General features: G+C 34.4%; 1 protein-coding gene across 3 annotated transcripts in view; it reads right to left on the bottom strand.

The window, feature by feature from the left end:
* C13H1orf185 (chromosome 13 C1orf185 homolog) overlaps positions 1–14,090 on the bottom strand; it is a 33,329-nt gene extending 19,239 nt beyond the window's left edge. Inside the window, exons 1-2 of one of the 3 annotated variants that reach the window (XM_072772174.1) lie at positions 13,072–14,045; positions 2,462–2,567 (exon numbers count right to left, since the gene is read on the bottom strand). In XM_072772174.1, the coding sequence (XP_072628275.1) occupies positions 2,462–2,567; positions 13,072–13,075 (110 nt within the window). In that variant the 5' untranslated portion in view covers positions 13,076–14,045. Of the gene's footprint in view, positions 1–2,461; positions 2,568–13,071 lie in introns of all 3 variants that reach the window. The other 2 variants (XM_072772173.1, XM_072772175.1) reach the window with 2 other exon arrangements.
* Positions 14,091–22,424: the final 8,334 nt, after the last annotated feature.

The following is a 22,424-nucleotide window of genomic DNA, read 5'->3' on the forward strand; positions in this document are numbered from 1 at the left end:
TTCTCAGCATTGATTCTTCCTATTCATTTGCTAGATTTTTCATGTTGGAAGGACATAGTCTTAGGTTCTAACTCCCTCATTAGTCTCACCTAGTTCTATGGCCGTAGATACCCTCTATACATTGATATCCGAAATCTTCAGGCTTGAATTCTCTCCTGAAGTTCCTACATGTACATCTGAGTATTTGACATTTCTAATGGATTTCAACAGACTTTCAAGCTTACATCTAAAATGCAACTCCTAGTTTATCACTATTTCCTCCACATGCTCCCCTCTCTAATCATCTTCTCATCTCAGCAAATGGCAAGATCAACTACTCAGCTGCTCATGGTAGAAATGGAGGTGTTAGTATTAATTCTGCCATTTCACTTATCTTTCCTTACCGAATCCAATCCATCAACAAGCCCTGCTAACTTTACCTGCAAAACACACCCTAAATCCAATCTCTTCTTTTCATCTCTTTTACTTCCATCACTATCATCTCTGACCTGGACTATGTAACAGCCTCCTAACATTCCCTGCTTTCACTCTTGCTCAACTAAAATTCAGGCTTCACAGAGAAGTGGGGAAAATCTTTTAAAAAATATGAATTAGAACTCTCATAGATTGCTGGTGGGAGTACGTTGGGAGTACCCATGTTGGAAAACTGTTTAGCAATTTGCTACAAAGTTAACCATATGATCAGCAATTCTACTCTTAGGTATTTACCCAAGAGAAGTGAAAGCACATGTACAAAAAGATTTATATAAGAACATTCATAGCAGCCTTACTCCTAATAACTAAAAACTGAAAATGACCCAACTGTCCTTTAAAAGAATAAACTGAGGTATATTTATACAATGAATAAAAATCAATAAAAAGAATGAAATAGAGATAAATACAATGACATGAATGAATCTAAAAATATTATGTTAAGTCAAAAAAGCAGACATAAAAAAGTCCATATGGTTCCATTTACATGAAATTCAAGACTATGCAAAATTAATCTATCGTAATAAAAATCAGAATAAAGATTGCCTCTGAGTGGGAGGTAGGGAGTGATGCCTGGAAAGGAGCATGAGGAAACTTTCCAGGGTGATGGAAAATTATATACCTTGACTGGGGTTGTGATTACATGGGAATATATTTGCTGAAATTCATCATCGTACATTTAAAATCTATGTACTTTATTGCATATTAATTATATATCAAATTTTAAAGTGTTATAAAAATGCAAATCCCCAATGGGTGATGATATAGTATCCTTAAAAGGGAGATAATATTACTGCTACCTCATGGGGTGGTTATGAAGTCTAAATGAGATCATATATAAAGCACTTAGAATAGTGCCTAGTATGTAGTAGTAAGTACTCAATATTAATTGATAATTAATATAATTATCATAATATTAGGATAATGATTACCCTACTTTAAACTTTATAATGGCATAAATAATGAAATCCAAAGTCTACATTCTAGCCTACAACATCCTATGTGATCTGGCCCTATCTACATCTTCAATCTTTTCATTATTTCCCTCACTCACTACACTCTATATACACTAGCTTTCTTTCTTTTTACTGAACAATACCACGAACATTCCCATGTGGGGATCTTTGCTATCCCCTTCAGCTTAGAGAGCTCTTTGACAAAGTCTTCACATGTTTTGCTCCTTCTTTTAACTCTGATCTTGGATTAAATACTGCCCGCTTGAAGAGACATTCTTCGACCACTTTATTTTTCATTATCTGTCTCCTCCCAGTGGCACTGCCAGTCTATGAACAGAAACCCTGTCTGACTTGTTCACAGTTGTATCCTTGGTACCTAGAACAATGGCAGGCACCAATAAATATTTGTTAAAAAGAATGAATAAGTGAATAACTTCCAGTTTTCGGACTTGTGCAAGTGAACAGATATTATGTATTCATTTGCTGAGATAAGGGAATACTGGAGGAGTGTGTGCAAGAACATGTTACAATTTACATTTTTAAACACCAAACAAAACAATACTGAACTAAATAATCAAAACCACCAAATTTAGGGTTTTCTGTCCCTGGCAAAAGACTATATTTAGACTATACCAGAGCATTTTGTCAGCTCTTCTCTTGAGTATCTCCTAAAGAAAGAGAGTCTATCTCTGTAATGTTTTTAACCTCTAAATTAAAAATAAAAAAATTTAAAAATTTCTAGCCTTATAATTTGAATTCATGTCTTCCAGAGAATAAAATATATCTCATTAATCCTTAAAATTGTAATGCATGAATATTGCTATTACACTACTCAAGTAGACTATTATACTAGTAGGAGTTATCTTTCCAGGCTATTTTAAACATGTAAAGCTTTTCCTCCTCAATCAAAGGGTCTATAACCAAACCTCAAATTATAGAAACAATGCTGTTATAGTTATTTAATACCAAGTGAAAAAGGCTTTCATTTGAATTTTAAAAAGGAAAGAAAAGTTAAACATTCTAACAAACCTTACCTTCGTTTGCAAATCAGAAACCACAAAGCTGATGCCAAAGCAAAGAAACCAATTCCCAAAGTAACAGCACCAGCAGCCAGAAAATAAGTTAAGTGGTTAAAAAAACCTATACAAATAAATTATAAAAGATTATTTCATGCATGTATCTTCACTCTCAAGGTAAAATTAAGTGACATAATAATTTAAATGATATTACATAGCGTAGTGTTAAGACTAGAAAGTTGGGAGACCCGAATTCTAGGGTCCTGTGCAATTCTAACAAATTTTAAGACTCTGAATTTGAGAATTACACAGGGCCTCATGGAGATTAGGGATCTGACCCTGCCTAGATTTGATACCTAGCTTTTGTTTATTTTTGTACAGCTGTGACCTCTTTTTTTCTTATCTAGCTTTCTCCTTTCCCAGTCTACCTCTAAATTCTTATTTTTCCAGTATCATTCTTCACAGTCCTTCAACAGAAGACACTTTTCATTTTAAAATTTGTATTGTCAATCACTATAAGAAGGCAGATGGAAGGTAATAAAGAATATAAGGAACTTTAAAATATTTTAGACATCTTTGTTTTATCTCTATTTTATCCCAGGAACAATAGATAATCATGGCCAAAAGCTAAATAGAAGTAGTATAAAATAACAGCATATCACATCACAGGTTTATAATTAGAAAAGCCTATAGGAACTATATGGTATAACTTCTTCATTTTACAGATAATAAAATTGAGGTCTAGGTAAGAGAAGCACTTGAACTAAGATTAGGCAGCAGATTAAAGCCAGTCCTCTTTTTTTTCTATTATCTTTTCCCTACTACCAATCATCATTAATACTTGTATGTATTGAAAAGAATTAAAATCTTTAAAAAAAATAAAGGATGCAAGAGGTAGTTATAGTCAAATTGGTCAAGTACTCCATAAGATTCTGAAATGTGATACCTAACCATTAAGCAGACTGTAGGAAGCTTTCAAAGAAAGCTGTATAGAACATGAAGGGCCTTGAAATAATTTAGGAGTACAGCTGACCCTTAAACAACATGAGGATTAGGGGTGCCAACCTGTGCAGCTATATATCCACATAGAACTTTTGACTCCCTCAAAACTTAACTACTTACATATATACATATATAAACAGTAGCCTACTGTTGACTGGAAGCCTTACCAATAACATAAATAGTCGAGTAACACATATTTTGCAGTCTTACAATAAATAAGCTAGAGAAAAGAAAATGTTATTAAGAAAATCATAGGAAGGAGAAAATACATTAATAGTCCTGTACTATATTGAAAATCATCCACATATAAGTGGACCTGCACAGTTCAAACCCATGTTGTTTAAGGGTCAATTGCATATTACCTGGAAAAAAAGGGTTTAAAATGATTACCACAGGGGAGGTGGGGGGGATGGGTTAAATAGATAATAGGGATTAAAGAGGGGGCTTGTGATGAGCACCAGGTGTTGCATAGGAATGCTGAATCCTAAATTGTACACTTGAAACTAATATTACACTATATGTTAACTAATGAATTTAAATAAAATGTTAAAAAATAAAACTAATGGGAGATTTTTATATATGAACATATTATAAGTTCCACTAAAAATATAACGATAAAAACTTTGTTGTTCCCATACTTTTGTTGTTTCCTAAGTAATTTCCAGCTTCCAAGATGGTGCCTCTCAAATCTTAGTTTTCTTTGGGTTCAGAAAATGTCTACATTTGGGAATTATACAAAAAGGTATAGAAGGCTATTAATCAAAGTGATACTTATAATACAAAAAAAACCCTCTAAGTGCACATTAGAAAGGCAACTAAATAGGTAATGATGATGTCACATATGAAAAATATCATATTCTTTAATTATTTAGTGCAGAGTTTCTCAACTTCAATATCATTGATCTTCTGGATCAGATAATTTGTTGTAGGAACTGTCTTGTGCATTGTACCAAAGATGTCTCCAGGCAAATGTATTTTGAGGGGCAAAATGCCCCCAGTTGAGAATCACTGGCATCGTTGTATAATGAAATATCAGATAGTGTTCATTGATAAAAGCAAGATAAGTAGGGCACCTGGGTGGCTTAGTCAGTTAAGCATCTGCCTTTGGCTCAGGTCATGATCCCAGGGTCCTGGGATCAAGCCCCACAAGGGGCTCCCTGCCTAGCAAGGAGTCTGCCTTTCCTCTCCCTTTCGCCCCGCCCTGGGCTTGTGTGCTCTCTTTTGCTCTCTCTCTCAAATACATCAAGCAAGCAAGATACATAAAATATGTATTCTTAAAAGTTTAAAAAGACATAGTTCTACTCAAATATAAGATAAAAATTTCTAGGGGCACCTGGCCAGCTCAGTTGGAAGAGCATGTGACTCTTGATCTCAGGGTCATAAATCTGAGCCCTCACATAGGGTGCAACAATTACTTAAATAAAACTTTGGGCGAAAAAAGAGAAAGATTTCTATGGACAAAAAAATAAAATAAAATAAAAGCAACAGATAAATAAGTAGAGGCTAAAACCACAGGCATATGAAGCACTGAGATCTGGAAGTGAGAATTAGCTAGAAGCAGAGACAAGACCTTGACCGAATCATCCTCTGGTGCTGTGAATGACTCTACTACATTAACAAAAGCTCTGAGGGAAGGGGTTCCAGAACCACTAATAGGAGACTAAGACAGAATCTTGGAAAATTAAAAATTCAAAAATTTTAAGATAAATTCATCGAACACAATTAATGAGATGAAAGATAACACTGAGAAACTCATCTAATTACTGTGGGACCCAGGAAACTGAACAAAATCCCCTACCCCTGGACAAGCAGAGCAGTACTGGCTCTATTTCGGGCTCTACCCGCCTTGTGCTGACCTGCTTATTACTTAGGGCACTGCCCCGCCCTAGTCAAAGACCAGGACATACCCTAACCGGAAATCCGGCTCAGAGGACCAGCATGACTGTGAAACTTTCTGCGTATCCCATTGGCCACTGGCCCCTATAAAGTTGCTAAGCCTCTTAGTCTCAGGGTCCAAGTCCCTGCTCCGCTGTGTCGGCTATACTTGGACCCAGGCTCGAGCTTGTAAATAAACCCTCGTGTGATTGCATCGGTGTCGGCTCCTTGGCGGTTTCTCTGATTCGCGATCTTGGGCACAACAATTACATAAAGAAATGAAAAATATAAGGAAATTGTGAGACTTAGAGAAAATTAAGAGTATATAATGTAAAAGTAACAGAGATTCCAAAAGAAAAAATAGTAGCAGAGAAGCAATATTCAGAGAAATAATCTAAGAAGGATTTTACTTTAATTTTAAAAAAATTTATATAGTAAAATTCATGTGTGTGTATTTGTGTGCAATTCTGTTAAGTTTTGACAAATACAAAAAATATTTGTCACAGCACCATAACCAAGTTATGTGACACTTCCATCGCCTCCCAAAATTCCCTCAAAATTGCCTCTTAGTGGTCAAGTTCTAATTACTGGCAACCATTGTTTATTTTCCATCCCTATTCTCCATCCTTATACTTTTGCCTCTTCCAGGATTTCATATATAAATGGAATCATACAGCATATGGCCTTTTGAATCTGGCTTTTTTCACTCAGTGTAATGCATCTGACATTCACCCACATTGTAGCATGTATCAATAATTTTTTTTTTAAGATTTTTAAATTTATTTATTCAGAGAGAGAGAGGGAGAGAGGCAGAGACACAGGCAGAGGGAGAAGCAGGCTCCATGCAGGAAGCCTGACATGGGACTTGATCCCGTGTCTCCAGGATCACACGCCGGGCTGCAGGCAGCACTAAACCGCTGCGCCACCGGGGCTGCCCAATAATTTGTTTCTTTTTATTGCTGAGTAACATTCCATTTTACAGATGTACCATTTGGTTGTTTCCAGTTTGGGGCTGTTAGATTAAAGCTGCTATACATTTGCATAAAGGTGTTTGTTTGAACATAAATTTTTATTTCAGTAGGGTCATATAGCAAATGCATATTTAAATGTGTAAGAACCTGCCAAATTGCTTTCCAAAGTGTCTGTACCATCTTGCTTTCCCACCAGCATTATATGACAGTGCCACTTGCTCTGTATCACTGCCACCACTTGGTTACTGTTAGTTTTATTTCAGCCATTCTAACATGTACAATGTTATCTCACTGTGGTTTTAATTTGTATTTCCTTAATGAATAATGATTTTGAGCATCTTTGCATGTGCTTATTTGCCACCCATATATCTTCTTTAGTGAATATTTGTTTAAATCTTTGCTGATCTTTTAGACTTCAAGTCCTCGGTCAGATACGTGATTTGGAAATATTCTCATCACATCTATGGCTTGTCTTTTCAATTATCTTAAGAGTGTCTTTCATAGAGCAAAACTTTCAAATTTTGGTGATGTCTAATTTATTAACTTTTTGCTTACAGAGATTATGCTATGGTCCTATCTGAGAAGAACTCTTTGCCTAACCCAAGCCAGAAGTTTTCTCCTATGTTTTCCTATAAATGATTTATAGTTTCATGTTTTACATTTAATTTATGATTCATTTAGAATTATTTTTTTACATAAGGTATAAGGCATAGGTCCTTTTTTTTCCCTGTGGGTATGTATACCCAGTGGTTCCAATACCATATGTTGAAAAGATTATCCTTTCTACACTGAGTTGCCTTTGCACCCTTGTCAAAAATCAAGTAGCTATATTTGTGTCCATCTATTTCTGGAATCTCTATTCTGTCCCCTTGATATATATTGTCTATCCTTTTGCCAACAACAATAACTAAATTCATGTTGTAAATACTACATGCCAGGCACTGTTCAATGTATTATATATTTAAACTCATTTAATTCTCACAACAACTTGGGAGTTAAGTACTTAAAATTTCCTCATTTTACAGATGCAGAAACAGATGAGGCAAAATAAGGTTAAGGAACTTGCTTGAAGGCACACAACCGCTAAGTGAGGGAAAGATAGTAATCTAAATATTGCTAAGGTCCTGCGTTATCTAGATTGGGTGGAGAATAGAGACCCTAATATCTTTAGATTTGTTAGAAAAAAGTCAGTTAAGTATTTAAGGATATCATAAAGAAGAATATCTAAATGGCCAATAAACATATGAAAATTTCATTAACAATCAGGGAATTACCAATTAAACCATAATGAGATAATAACAACTACTCTATATGAGCCTAAAATGAAAAGGACAGAAAATGTCAAGTGTTGCCAAGGAGGCAGAAAAACCAACCTGAATTCTCATTCACTGTTGGTGTGAATATGGTTTTGTACAATACTTTGGAAAATTGTTTGGCTCTATTATTAAACCTGAACATATGCATGACCCAACAATTTTTAGACATATACCAAAATGAAACACACACACACACACACACACATATATACATTCAGAAAAATATGTATTAGAGTGTTTATAGTATCATTATTTGAAAGAGCCACAAATTGGAAACTGCACTAATACCCATCAATTTTTGAATGGATAAATTTTAAAAACTGAATTAAGAAAACAAAATATCCTATAAATGGGAAAGAATAGACTACAATTATATACAATTATGCACAACAAAATAGATAAATTTCATAAATAATGGTGGGCAAAAGAAGGCCAAAATAAAATTCAAACACAGTTATCTGGGGAATTTAGGAATGCTGATAATGTTCTGTTTCTTGAGCAGAGTGTTGGTCACATAAATGTGTTCAGTGAAAATTCATCAAGGTTATGAATAATGAATATGATTTATGAATAAACTATATATATATCAGCATGAAGAGAACTGAAAATGTAATGTTCAGTGCAAAAAGCAATTCCCATAAATCTGTATTCAATTATTCCAATTATGTACTGTCCATGTATGCACATTAAAAGAAAACACAAAATAATACTATTTTTAAAAAACATTAATACAAGTATTAAAATACATTAAATTCATGATATTTGTTGTGTCTGGAGAAGGGATGAGGGGAATGAGACTCTGGATGGAACATAAACTTAGACTTTATCTGTAATGTTTTATTTCTTTAAAATATTAAATATCTGAAGCTTATATGACCAAAAAATATGTATTTAGTGTTTGCTATCCTTTGTCCTTTTCCTTTTTTTCACTATTCTGTTTTCCAAAAAATTTTAAATATATATATAAATAATACAAATTCACTTTTGTGAAGAAAGGAGGAAGGAAGGAAGGAGAGAAATATTTGTATAAGGAAAATAATCAACAGTGGTTATCCCTAGGGTAAGGGCTTATAGTTACAATTCTCTACTCTAAACCATTGTGTGTGTGTGTGTGTGTGTGTGTGTGTGTATTTTCTACCATGAGTGTCTTAGAAAAACCAAAAAAAATTTTTTTGAAGCTTCCTATATAATGATACTTTACTTAGATGCTAGAAGTCTCTTTCTAGAACTTTCTTTATTGTTATCCCTATGACTATAGCCCACTTAACTTTCTCTTACTAAAGATCTCTGCCCTCCTCTTTATCTTTTTTTTTTTTCTTTTCAAATCTCCATTAGGGAAGAAAATGGGTGTGATTAGGACAGCATCATAGTCCCTGGTTCAAATAGGTCATTTACATCTCAGGGAAGTCCCGATGAGGTATAAAGAATCTAAAAGTTTCCAAACCAATTTACCAAAAGAAAGACAAATTATATATTTGTTAATACCTTTAACAAGTCACATGTTCTCTGTAAAATGAAAAGACTGGACTTTGTAATCATTAAGATCCCCTCCTTAAAGTTTTAGTCAATATACATATTTTTAAAAAACATTATATGCAAAAATAGTATTTTTACTTTCTTGATTCTGCTTTTAAGTGTTTTGTCTAAAGTAATGAGTCCATTGGGGTGACTCAGTTGGCTGGGCAGTAGGCTCTTGATTTCAGCTCTGGTCAAGATCTCAGAGTCCTGAGATTGAGCCTGCTCAGTGGGGAGTCTGCTTGAGGATTCTTTCTCTCTCTCTCCCTCTCCCCCTGCTCATGTGTGCCCTCTCTCTAAATAAATAAATAAATAAATAATGATTCTTCACTTTCAGCAGGTACTCTATCATATCACCTGTTTCTTTGTCTTTAATAATTACTACTGTAAATAATTTTCTTTACTGGTTGTCTATTCTGTCTTCCTCTACCAGAAGATAAGTCTTTTTCATTATGGTATTCTTAGAGTTTAGAATAATGACTGCTTACTTGAGAAGTGATTGAATATTCAATAAATGAATGACGGGCACTGTGCTAAATGCTAGTATTACAAAAATTAATAAAATAAGTATGTTGTTTATAAGCATGTAATAGTATAAGTATGTATATAGGAACGTCATACATGTAAAAAGGAATAAATGCAATTAAAAAGTATATAGGTGTTTTTTTTATATATATAGGTGTTTTAATGGAAGAAATAAGTACAAAATGTGGACACAAGTACATCTATAGAAAGGGTAAATTTTAAAAAGCTCCATAATTTAGTTAAACACTGCCTGAGAACTTTCTATTGCCAAATCTTTGTCAAGAATTGGTGATTGACTGTTGGTGGGAATGTGAACTGGTCCAGCCATTCTGGAAAACTGCATGGAGTTAAAAATAGAACTATCCTATGACCCAGCAATTGCACTACTGGGGATTTACCCCAAAGATACAGATGCAGTGAAATGGTAGGACACCTGCTCCCCAATTTTATAGCAGGAATGTCCACAATAGCCAAACTGTGGAAGGATCCTCGGTGCCCATCGACAGATGAATGGATAAAGAAGATGTGGTCTATATACACAATGGAATATTACTCAGCCATTAGAAACGACAAATACCCACCATTTGCTTCGACTTGGATAGAACTGGAGGGTATTATGCTGAGTGAAGTAAGTCAATTGGAGAAGGACAAACATTATATGGTCTCATTCATTTGGGGAATATAAAAAATAGTGAAAGGGAATAAAGGGGAAAGGAGAGAAAATGAGTGGGAAATATCAGTGAGGGTGACAAAACATGAGAGACTCCTAATTCTGGGAAACGAACAAGGGGTAGTGGAAGGGGAGGTGGGTGGGGTGTTGGGTGACAGGGTGACTGGGTCACTGTGGGAGGCACTTGACGGGATGAGCATTGGATGTTATGCTATATGTTGGCAAATAGAACTCCAATAAAAAATATACAAAAAACTGGTGATTGAAAGATGAAACACATGATCATGGAGTTTATAATCTGTAGTAAACAAGACATTTAATTGGATATATTCATTAAAATATTCCAAGTGCTATAATAATGACCTTTGACAGTGCTAAGATAACAGAGGCAGTTTGATCAACTGCAGGTAGAGTCCTAGAGATAATACCTGAGCTGAATCTTACAGAATGAGTAAGAGAAGCTAGGCAAGAACATTAAGTCTTAAATCAGGTTATGATTCTTCAATCTTAAAATAAATAACGGTGGCACCCTCCAGCTTATAGGTCAGTTGATCTTTTGTTTTGTTTTTACCATTTGCAGCCTAAACTTTTAAAATGAGAATTTCAACTTCTTCATGTCTATTTCCACGGTCATTAATAACTTCATTAACATAAAATTAAAAGGTCACTATTGGCCACTCTTTTGCCTTGGCATCAGTAAACTATATTCACTTAGTTTTTCTTCCATTTATATATCTATACCTTTATTGACTTTGTAGGTCTCTCTTTGTTAGTTCATCTATCCTTTAACAGGTCTCTATATCTAATATATTCTTCATATTAATATAAAGGATATATGTTTATATAGCTATAACTGCATATATTTACATATATATATATATCCTTTAACATATCTAAATCTAGACAGGTATGCAGGCAGATACATAGAGGTATTTAGAGGATATAGATAGATATTAATGTTACCTATAAACACCTATATCTATATTTTTTCCCAGAATTACTAGGTACTTTTTTTTTAATTACTAGGTACTTATACCAGGAGTGTTTTCAGATTATTTTTTGCAATTATTCCAGCACTACAAGTTCTGTTTTATTCTTTGAGTATTCGCAAATTACCTGTTTATTATACTTTTTAAGTTTTGACAGATTTCAGTCTCAAGTTTACTCCAATTCAACAAAAATCTTTCTTTTTAAATATTTTATTTATTTATTTATTTATTTGAGAGAGGTGAGCAAGTTGGGGAAGAACAGAGGGGGAGGGAGAAGGAGGAAAAATAGTCTCAAGCAGACTCTGTGCTTGTGAAGCCCCATGTGGGGCATAATCTCATGATCCTGAGATCATGATGTAAGTGAATACCAAGTTGGTCACAACTGACTGTGCCATCCAGGTACCCCATCAAGAAAAAATCTTTTGAGCACCAAATATGTGTAGAATACTGTTTCAGACACCAAGTGAGGGATAAAGAGCTATTTAAATAGGAATGAATCCTTGCCTTGAAGGCGTAAAAATCTATAATTTGATATAAATAAGGCTCATATGCAACCAGTATAAAAAGTTGACCATACATTTTTTGTTTTTGTTTTATATATATATATATTATTTTTTATTAAAGTTCAATTTGCCAACATATAGTATAACACCCAGTGCTCATCCCATCAAGTGCTCTCCTCAGTGCCCATCACCCAGTCACCTCACCCCCCCGCCCACCTCCCCTTCCACTATCCCTTGTTCATTTCCCAGAGTTAGGAGAGTCTCATGTTTTGTCATCCTAATTCTTCCCACTCATTTTTATTTGGTATTTGTTCTAAGTGGTTAAAAGAATAACTAGACCTGTCCTGTGAATATGGAAAAGTTACTGTGCTAATGGGACTTTAATGTTCTTATTTGAAAAATGGGAGTCATACTATCTATCTTACACAATTAGGATTAGAAATAAATGAGATAATATTGGAAGGATTTAATAACAACAACAAAAAAAACAGGAATACATCTCAAACTTAACATGCATATACCAGGCCATAAAGCAAGATTCAACAAGTTTTGTAGAATCATTATTACACATACCACATTCTCTAAGAATAATACAATTAATTTTGAAATTAATAACAATATATACCCTGAGAAAAGCTCCCATACTTGTGGCAATTTAAACTCACATTATAAATAACTCATGCATTAATGAAGAAATCAGTGGAAGTTGAAAATACATAGAGGTAATAATAATGATATATGTACAAATACTTGTAGCAACAGAGCTGGAGCTAGATTCAAGGAAAATGTATGGCTCTAATCACATTTATTAGAAAAGGAAGCTGAAAGATAACGAGCTTATTATCCAAATTATAAGTTGAAAAAGACCAGCAAAATAAGCCCAAGTAATATAATGAAAATAATGAACAGAAGTTAATGGGATAAAACTAAGATTTTTGGTAAAGACTAATAAGATTGACAAATCTCTAGTTAGATTAATAACCAAGTAAAAAAAGGTATAGTAAACAATATTTAAAATGAAGAAAGAGAACATAATTACAATTACATCAGAGATTAAAATAAGAACATACTTTGAAAAATTTTCTAATACATTTTAAAACTTACACAAAGTTATATGTACCTAAAAAGTGACTTACAAAAAGTGACTCAAGAAGTAACAGAAAACCTAAATGAACATGTATCCATTAAACTGAATCGCAGTTACAAAATTTCCCCCAAAGAAAACAGCAGGCCCCAATAACTTTACAATTTCTACTGTATACCCATGATGCAAGTATTTCTTATCTTATACAAGCTCTTCCAGAAAACAGAAAGAGATTGCTGGTTGTTTGTCCAAATACATTTTCCTCTTCTTCCCAGGCAAAAGCTAGACTACATGTCCCAGCTTCCCATACCATTAGGTGAAGCCATATGACAGAGTTCTAACCAATGGAATTTGAATGGAAGTGATGTCATAAAAACCTCTTGAGAACCCTTCTCCATGTTCTTTCTCCCTTTAGGCTTGACTGGGATGGAAATTATCCCCAGGGAACTTTGGAGCCATAAGTCCTCATGGATCTAATTAATATTTATAGAGCACTCAACGCAAATAAAATGAAAACACAACCTATCAGGATTTGTGGGATACCTCTAAAGCACAATTTAGAGGAAAACTTACACCAAAAAAACTGCAATATTAGGGGGAAAACATGTGAAAAACCTTAAAAACTAAAGTAAAGCAGATTAAGCCCAAAGTAAACAGAAGAAAGAGTATTAAAAACTAAAGTGAAAACCAATGGAGTAGAAAACAGAAAACAATCCAGATGGTAAAGAACTAGTAATAGATATGCAAAAGATAAAGAGAAAGGAATCCAAGTACATCACTAAAGAAAGTCAGCAAACCATGGAAGAGAGGAGAATAAAGGATCTAGGAAATCTAGAGAAACCATAAAATAATTAAAAAATGGCAATAAATACATATCTATCAATAATTACTTTGAATGCAAATGGACTAACTGTTCCAATCAAAAGACACGGGGTAAAAGAGTAGATTAAAGAAACAAGATACCCCCCCCCAAATGCTGCCTACAAGAGACTCATTTGAGACCGAAAGACACCTGAAGATTGAAAGTGCAGAGATGAAGAAACATTCATCATACAAAGGAGTCAAAAGAAAGAGTAGCAAGACTTATACTGGACAAAATAGACTTTAAAACAAAAACTATAACAAGAGACAAAGAACAGTATATAATAATAAACAGAACAATCAATTAAGAAGATATAACAATTGTAAATATTTACATATCCAATATGGGAGTACCCAAATACATAAAATAGTTAATAGCAAACATAAAGAATCAACAGTAATACAATAATAGTAGGGAACTTTAACACCCCACTTACATTGATAGACAAATTATTCAAACAAAATAAACAAGGAGACAGTGACTTTGAATGACACACTGGACCGGATGGAGTTAACAGATATATTCAGAACATTCCATCCTAAAGCAGAATACACATTATTTTCAAGTACACATGGAACATTCCCCAGATGAGATCACATATTAGGCGACTAAATAAGTCTCAAAACTGAAAAAAATCAAAGTCATACCATGTATTTTTTTTTTTACCACAATGCTATGAAACTAGGAAAACCATGGAGAAATCTAGGAAGACCACAAACACATGGAGGTTAAATAACATGCTACTAAACAATGAATGTGTCAACCACAAAATAAAAAAAGAAATAAAAAATTACATGGAAACAAGTTAAAATGAAAACACAGCAATCCAAAATCTTTGGGATGCAGCAAAAGCAGTTCTAAGGGGGAAGTTAATAGCAATACAGGCCTACCTCAACAGGAAAGAAAATTTTCAAATAAACAACCTAACCTTATGTCTAAAGGATCTAAAAAACAAACAAACAAACAAACAAACAAACAAAACTCAAACCCAGGAAAAAGAAAGATATAATAATATTAGGCAGAAATTAGTGATATAGAAACTAAAAAATCAATAGAACAGATCAATAAAACCAGGAATTGGTTCTTTGAAAAGATCAACAAAATTGATAAACCTTTAGCCAGGCTTATCAAAAAAGAGAGGGAGAGAGAGAGAGAGAGAGAGAGAAAGCATGAGAGAACCCAAATAAAATCACTAACAAAAGGAGAAATAATAACCAACATCACAGAAATACAATTATAATAGAATATTATGAAAACCTATATGCCAAGAAACTGAACAACTCAGACAAAATGGATAAATTCTTAGAAGCATACAACCTATCAAAACTAAGCAGGATGAAATAGAAAATGTAAATAGATCTATTACCAACAATGAAATTGAATCCATAATCAAAATATTCCCAAAAAATAAAGGACCAGGATTGGACAGCTTCACAGGTGAATGTTGCCAAACATTTAAAGAGAGCTAATACCTATTCTTTTCAAACTCTTCCAACAAGTAAAAAGGAAGGAAAACTTCCAAATTCTATGAGGCCAGCATTACCTGATACCAAAACCAGATAAAGACACCACAAAATAAAGAGCAGTGAACACAGATGCAAAAATCTCAACAAAATATTAGTAAACAGAATCCAACAATACATTTAAAAAATCATTTATAATAATCAAGTGGAATTTACTCTGGCAATGCAATGGTGGTACAATATTGATAAAACAATCAATGTAATATGCCACATCAATAAGAGAAAGAACATGTCCACAATAGCCAAACTGTGGAAGGAGCCTCGGTGTCCATCGAAAGATGAATGGATAAAGAAGATGTGGTTTATGTATACAATGGAATATTAGAAACAACAAATACCCACCATTTGCTTCAATGTGGATGGAACTGGAGGGTATTATGCTGAGTGAAGTAAGTCAATTGGAGAAGGACAAACATTATATGTTCTCATTCATTTGGGGAATATAAATAATAGGGAAAGGGAATAGAAGGGAAGGGAGAAGAAATGTGTGGGAAATATCAGAAAGGGAGACAGAACATAAAGACTCCTAACTCTGGGAAACGAACTAGGGGTGGTGGAAGGGGAGGAGGGCGAGGGGTGGGGGTGAATGGGTGACGGGCACTGAGGGGGGCACTTGACGGGATGAGCACTGGGTGTTATTCTGTATGTTGGTAAATTGAACACCAATAAAAAATAAATTTATTAAAAAAATAAGAGAAAGGACAAAAAAACAGGATCATTTCTTTGTTAAGTTTTTATTTGTATTTCAGTTAGTTAACATACAGTTTAATATTAGTTTCAGGTGTACAACATAGTGTTTCAACACTTCCATATAATAACCGGTGCTCCTTACAACAAGTGCACTCCTTAATCCCCATCATCTATTTAACCCTCCCTCCTACCCACCTCCATTCCGGTAACCATCACTTTGTTCTTTATAGTTAACAGTCTATTTCTTAGTTTGTCTCTCTCTCTTTCCCTTCCCTTGGTTGTTTTGTCTCTTAAATTCCACACATTTGTGAAATCATTTGGTTTTTATCTTTATTTGACCTATTTCACTTATTATAATGCTCTCTAGCTCCATTTATGTCATTACAAATGACGAGTTCATTCTTTTTTATGGCTGAATAATATTTCATTATATGTGCATGTGTATACATACATACATATATACATATATATACACATACATACTAGTTTTTCTTTATCCATTAATCAGTCAATGGACACTTGAGCTGTTTCCATAATTTGGCTGTTGTAGATAGCTGCTATAAATATCACGGTGCATCCCTGTGAACACATTTAATGCAATCCCTATCAAAATACCAACAACATTTTTCACAGACCCAGAACAAACTATCCTAAAATTTGTATGGAGTCACAGAAGACCTCAAATAACAAAAGCAATTTCGAGAAAAAAAAGCAAGACTAGAGGCATCACAATTATATTATAAAGCCGTAGTGATTTGAACAGTATGGTACTAGCATAAAAACAGACACACTGGTCAATAGAAAGAGACTAGAAAACCCAGAGTAGAAAACCCAGAAATAAACTCACAATTATATGATCAATTAATCTTTAACAAAGAAGGAATGAATATACAACAAACAAAAGGGACAATCTCACAACAAATGGTGCTGGAAAAACTGGACAGCCACATGCAAAAGAATGAAGCTGGATCACTTCCTTTGACAGATACAAAAATAGATTCAAAATGGATTAAAGACCTATATGTGAGACCTGAAACCATAAAAATTCTAGAAGAGAGCACAGGCTCTCTGACATTGGATCTAAGCAATATTTTTCTAGATATGTCTCCTGAGGCAAGGGAAATAAAAGAAAAAACAAACTATTGTGATTATATCAAAATAAAAAGTTTCTGCACAGTGAAGGAAACAATCAACAAAACTAAAAGGCAACCTAGGGAATGGGAAAAGATCACTTGCAAATGATATATCTGATAAAGGGTTAGTGTCTAAAATATATAAAGAACTATAACAACTCAATACCCTAAAACCAAATAATCCAATTAAAAATGTGTAGAAGACATGAACAGACATTTCTCCAAAGAAGACATCCAGATGGCCATCAGACACATGAAAAGATGCTCCACACTACTGATCCTCAGGGAAATGCAAATCAAAACCACAATGAGATATCACCTCACACTTGTCAGAATGGCTAAACATAAAACACAAGAAATAAATATTGGCAAGGATGTGGAGAAAAAGGAACCCTCTTGTACTGTTGATAGTAATGCAAACTGGTGCAGCCACTGTGGAAAACTGTATGCAGTTTCCTCAAAAAGTTAAAAATAGAACTACCCTTTGATCCAGTGTTGTACTACTGGTTATTATTTACTCCCAAAACACAAAAACACTAATTAAGACAGAAAGATGCATCCCCATGTTTATTGCAGCAGTAGTTTCAGTAGACAAACTATGGAAGCAGTCAAATGTTCATCGATAGCTGCGTGAATGAACAAGATGTGGTATACCAACAGAAACATGAAAACATGCTCAATATCAATCATCATCAGGGAAATGTGTATCAAAGCCACAATGAGACATCACCTCATACCTGTTATAATCACTAACATTAAAAAGAAACAACAAATGTTGGCAAAGATATGGAGAGAAAGGAACGCTGGTGAACCGCTGGTGGGAAAGTAAATTGGTAAAACCACCGTAGAAAACAGAATGGTGGATCCTCAAAAAATTACAAATAGAATGACCATACATTCCCATACTTCCACTATTGGCTGTTTACCCAGAGAAAATGAAAACACTAATTCCAGAATATGTGTGTACCCCTAGGTTTATTTCAGCATGATTTACATGGAAGCAATCTAAGTACCCGTGAGTAAATGAATGGATAAGTAAAATGTGGTGTACATGCACACAAAGGAATGTTACACAGCCATAAAGGGGATGAGATTATGCCACCTGAGACAACATGGATGGACCTAAAGGTTATTGTGCTAGGGGTGGGGCCAGATGGCAGGGGAGTGGGGTCCTCAACCCTGGGTGGCTCAGCTGTTTAGCACCTGCCTTGGGCTCAGGGTGTGATCCTGGAGTCCCGGGATCGAGTCCCTCCCCGCGTGGAGCCTGCTTCTCCCTCTGCCTGTGTCTCTGCCTCTCTTTCTCTGTCTCTCATGAATAAATAAATAAAATCTTTTAAAAAATCATTAATTATTACAATTAAAATTATTTCATAAAATTTTAGAATTAGAAATGCCATTGGAAAAAAATGCATCTCTTGTTACATGCTAAAGAATGTAATAAGAGTATACAATGGAATATTACTCAGCCATTAGAAACGACAAATACCCACCATTTGCTTCAACGTGGATGGAACTGGAGGGTATTATGCTGAGTGAAGTAAGTCAATAGGAGGACAAACATTTTATGGTCTCATTCATTTGGGGAATATAAAAAATAGTGACAGGGAATAAAGGGGAAAGGAGAAAAAATGAGTGGGAAATATCAGAAAGGGAGACAGAACATGAGAGACTCCTAACTCTGGGAAACGAACTAGGGGTGGTGGAAGGGGAGGTGGGCGGGGGGCACTGAGGGGGGCACTTGATGGAATGAGCACTGGGTGTTATTCTATATGTTGTCAAATTGAACACCAATAAAAAATAAATTTATAAAAAAATTTTAAAAAAGAATGTAATAAAAAATGGAGGTGTCACAATTCCAGATTCAAGTTATATTACAAAATAGTAGTAAATTATTTACAGTATTATTTACAGTAGCCAAACTATGGAAGCAGCCCAAGTGTCTATCGATCATTGAATGAATAATAAATAAATAAATAAATAAATAAATAAATAAATAATAAATAAATAAATAAATAACAGAATACCATTCAGTCATAAAAAAGAATGAAATCTTGCCATTTGCAACAACATAGATAGAGCTAGAGAGTATAATGCAAAGCAAAAGTCAATCAGAGAATGACAAATACCGTATGATCTCACTCATATGTAATATTTAATAAACAAACAAATGAGTAAAGGGAAAAAAGAGACCAACCAAGAAACAGACTCTTAACTATAGAGAATAAACTGATAGTTCCCAGAGGGAGTATAGGGGAATGGAGGAAATGGTGGAGGGTGAAAATGTATTAAGAAAATTAACCATTTAAAAAAATCATAAAATTTTTAGTAAGAAAATTAATCATAAAATTAACCATAAAAGGTGTCTGATGAAAATCTCATCCCATCAGTTTAGTTTAAGAAAGTAAGTCAAAACCACTTCATCTGGCAAATGCAAATAGTGGTAGTATCTACTTTATTAAGGATTGTGAGGGTTAAACAGATAATGCACACCTTGATATTCCTAAGCCCTTGACCCTCTCACTTCCTCCTAATTTATTATTACTCTCTAGCTTTACTTCCAGCCCTGTTTTTTTTCCCTATCCAGCACAAAATCTTGTAGTCCACAAATTTAATTATACTCTCTTGGGTTTTGTTAAACCCTAGAGGTATATCAGTCATAGGATCTGAGGCCAGAAAAACTCTGGGTTCAAATTTGGGCTCTGTTACTTACTAGCTGTGAAAAATGAGCAGATATTTATCCTTTTTTGGATACATATAAAACGACAACTGTTAGAATTAAACGCAGTAATGTATATACAGCTTTCACCATATAGGCTACCATTTATTAGACCTTCAATAACTCTTAGTTCTTTCTGTTCCTCTCATTCCCTTCATTAACTATTTCAAGATTTCATCTTTTTATTCAAACTCTCATTTAATCTCTTTCTCCCACTAGCTCAGCAGATGACCTGATTTCCTTTTTTTTAAATTTTTATTTATTTATGATAGTCACACAGAGAGAGAGAGAGGCAGAGACATAGGCAGAGGGAGAAGCAGGCTCCATGCACCGGGAGCCCAACGTGGGATTCGATCCTGGGTCTCCAGGATCGCGCCCTGGGCCCAAGGCAGGCGCCAAACCGCTGCGCCACCCAGGGATCCCTGATTTCCTATTTCATAGAGGAATCTGGAGCCATTAGGTCAAGACTCCTTTAATTTACTCCACACTACTTGTAATTTAATCTGCATAAGTATTTCTTTCCAGTTTTGGTTGAAGAATCTCCCTTCTATCTATAGTTTAATTTTCCACCTGAGCTCAGAAACCATTAATCATCACTTCTCTCTTCCTTCAGAACTATTTCTTCCTCCTTTCTCCCTATTAATCTTTTCTATTCACATATAAACATTCAAAGCCTCTTCCTTCTTTAAGACAAATAAACCCTTTATTATTCCTCATGGCCAGGCCTCTTGGAAATGCTGTTCACTCTATCTCTGCTTTCTCACCTCCTATTCACTTTCAGCTCATTCTAATATTACTTATGCCCATACATTCTTCCAAAGCTGGTCTTACTAAGGTCCACATTGATCTTCATATTATTATGGCCAATGGACACTTTTCTATAATAATGACACAGTTGATCCCTCCTTCATTCTTATAATTCTTTTTTTCATTGCCTTCTATGCCATAAGTTTCTCCAGGTTTCCATTTCTTGCTTTAGAGTCTTAGCAGGTTCATCTTCTAATGCCCATCTCCCAAATGTCATAGTTCCCTTAGACTCTATTTTAAATCTTTAGGTTTTTTTCCTTTATACTAATTGGGTGATCCACCTGAACCTATGACTTTAATTACAACACCTATATGCTGATGACTCATTAAATTTTATTTCCAGTCTAGATCTTCACCATAAGCACCATAACTCAACTAGCTATCCCATCTCTTCTTCTAAATGTGCCATAAATACCTCAAATTCAATATACTGAAAACTAAATTCAAATTTGCTTCTACACAGATTGGACATATTTTAGCCAATAATAAACAACTATCTTCCATACAATCATCTAGGCCTTTCTCAATCTAGGACCTTTATTTGAACACAAAAAATAATTATTTCTCAATTTTTCCAAGGATCAGTACATAATTAATACTATTCCAGATGCATAGGAAATTAATCTATTACATATAATAGATGCCTCAAGGTTTATATTACATATAAACCCTTGTTTATAATAAACAAAACCCGGGTTTAGTTCTCTTGCAGAACTCAGTTGAGACAGGTGCTCATTTACCTTCCATATCTATGCATTAAGTTACCTCTTATATCTGGTATCCTCCATTTCTTCCTCTTTCACTTTTGCTGGGTAATGGTCTCAGGCTTTTCTTGTTTCCTACTATAAGAGCCTACAAAATTGGGTTGGACCAGATCTAACTAATTTGATTTCATGACCCTTCTCTTTAGGCTTATTATGAGACACCTATACAATGTGTCTTGTTACCTCCCCGAATATAATACATTCTCTGGACCTAAAGTCTCCGTGCCTTTGCTGTTTCCTCTCTCTGGTACCCCTTCAACTCCTTCATTATGTGAACTTTTTTTTTCTTTAATTGCATAAGCAAGTGATAAGTACATATTCTTTTAAAGGATTCACACAACACAGCAAAATATAGAAGTCAACTATTCCTTATCTTGACCTCTCTCCTCCAAATATCACACATACGCACACATACACTTTCCTCTCCCCAGATAACTACTATTAACAGTCATTGTATCCTTCCAGACTAAATTCTGGAATTAATTCCTTCTATTTGCTTCTATAAAACTTTGGGTTTACCTTTATCAGAATATCATAATATATTTTCATTATTTAACTTGAACTGTAAAATCCTGAAAGTGAGGCCTTCTTTTTAATATTTAAGATCCCTCATTTGTCACACTGCTTCACACATTTTTGTTGAAGGAAAAATTACACTGTCTTTGTTCTCATTATGGCCTAGTGGAGAGACATAAATAATTCAGGGGAAGAAACAGGGTATTAAAGAATCAAAGAGTTACCTAAAGGACTTCTAGGTAACATGACAACTAAGCATCCAAATAAGTGTGAATATACGTAGACTAGAGGACACAGAACTGTACCCCACAGAGTGGCACCACAAGTAAATGTCAATGTATGCTAAAAATTCTAAAAAGAGAACAAACTGGTGGTTGGGAAAGTAGGAGGCAGTGTGGGACCAGTAAAATGGATGAAGTGGAGTGAGAGGTACAGGTTTCCAGTTATGGAATGAATAAGTCACAGGGATGAAAGGCACAGCAACAGGGAACACAGTCAATGATATTGTAATAGCGTTGTA

Source organism: Canis lupus, chromosome 13, assembly GCF_048164855.1.
Source record: "Canis lupus baileyi chromosome 13, mCanLup2.hap1, whole genome shotgun sequence".
Taxonomy (NCBI): Eukaryota; Metazoa; Chordata; class Mammalia; order Carnivora; family Canidae; genus Canis; species Canis lupus.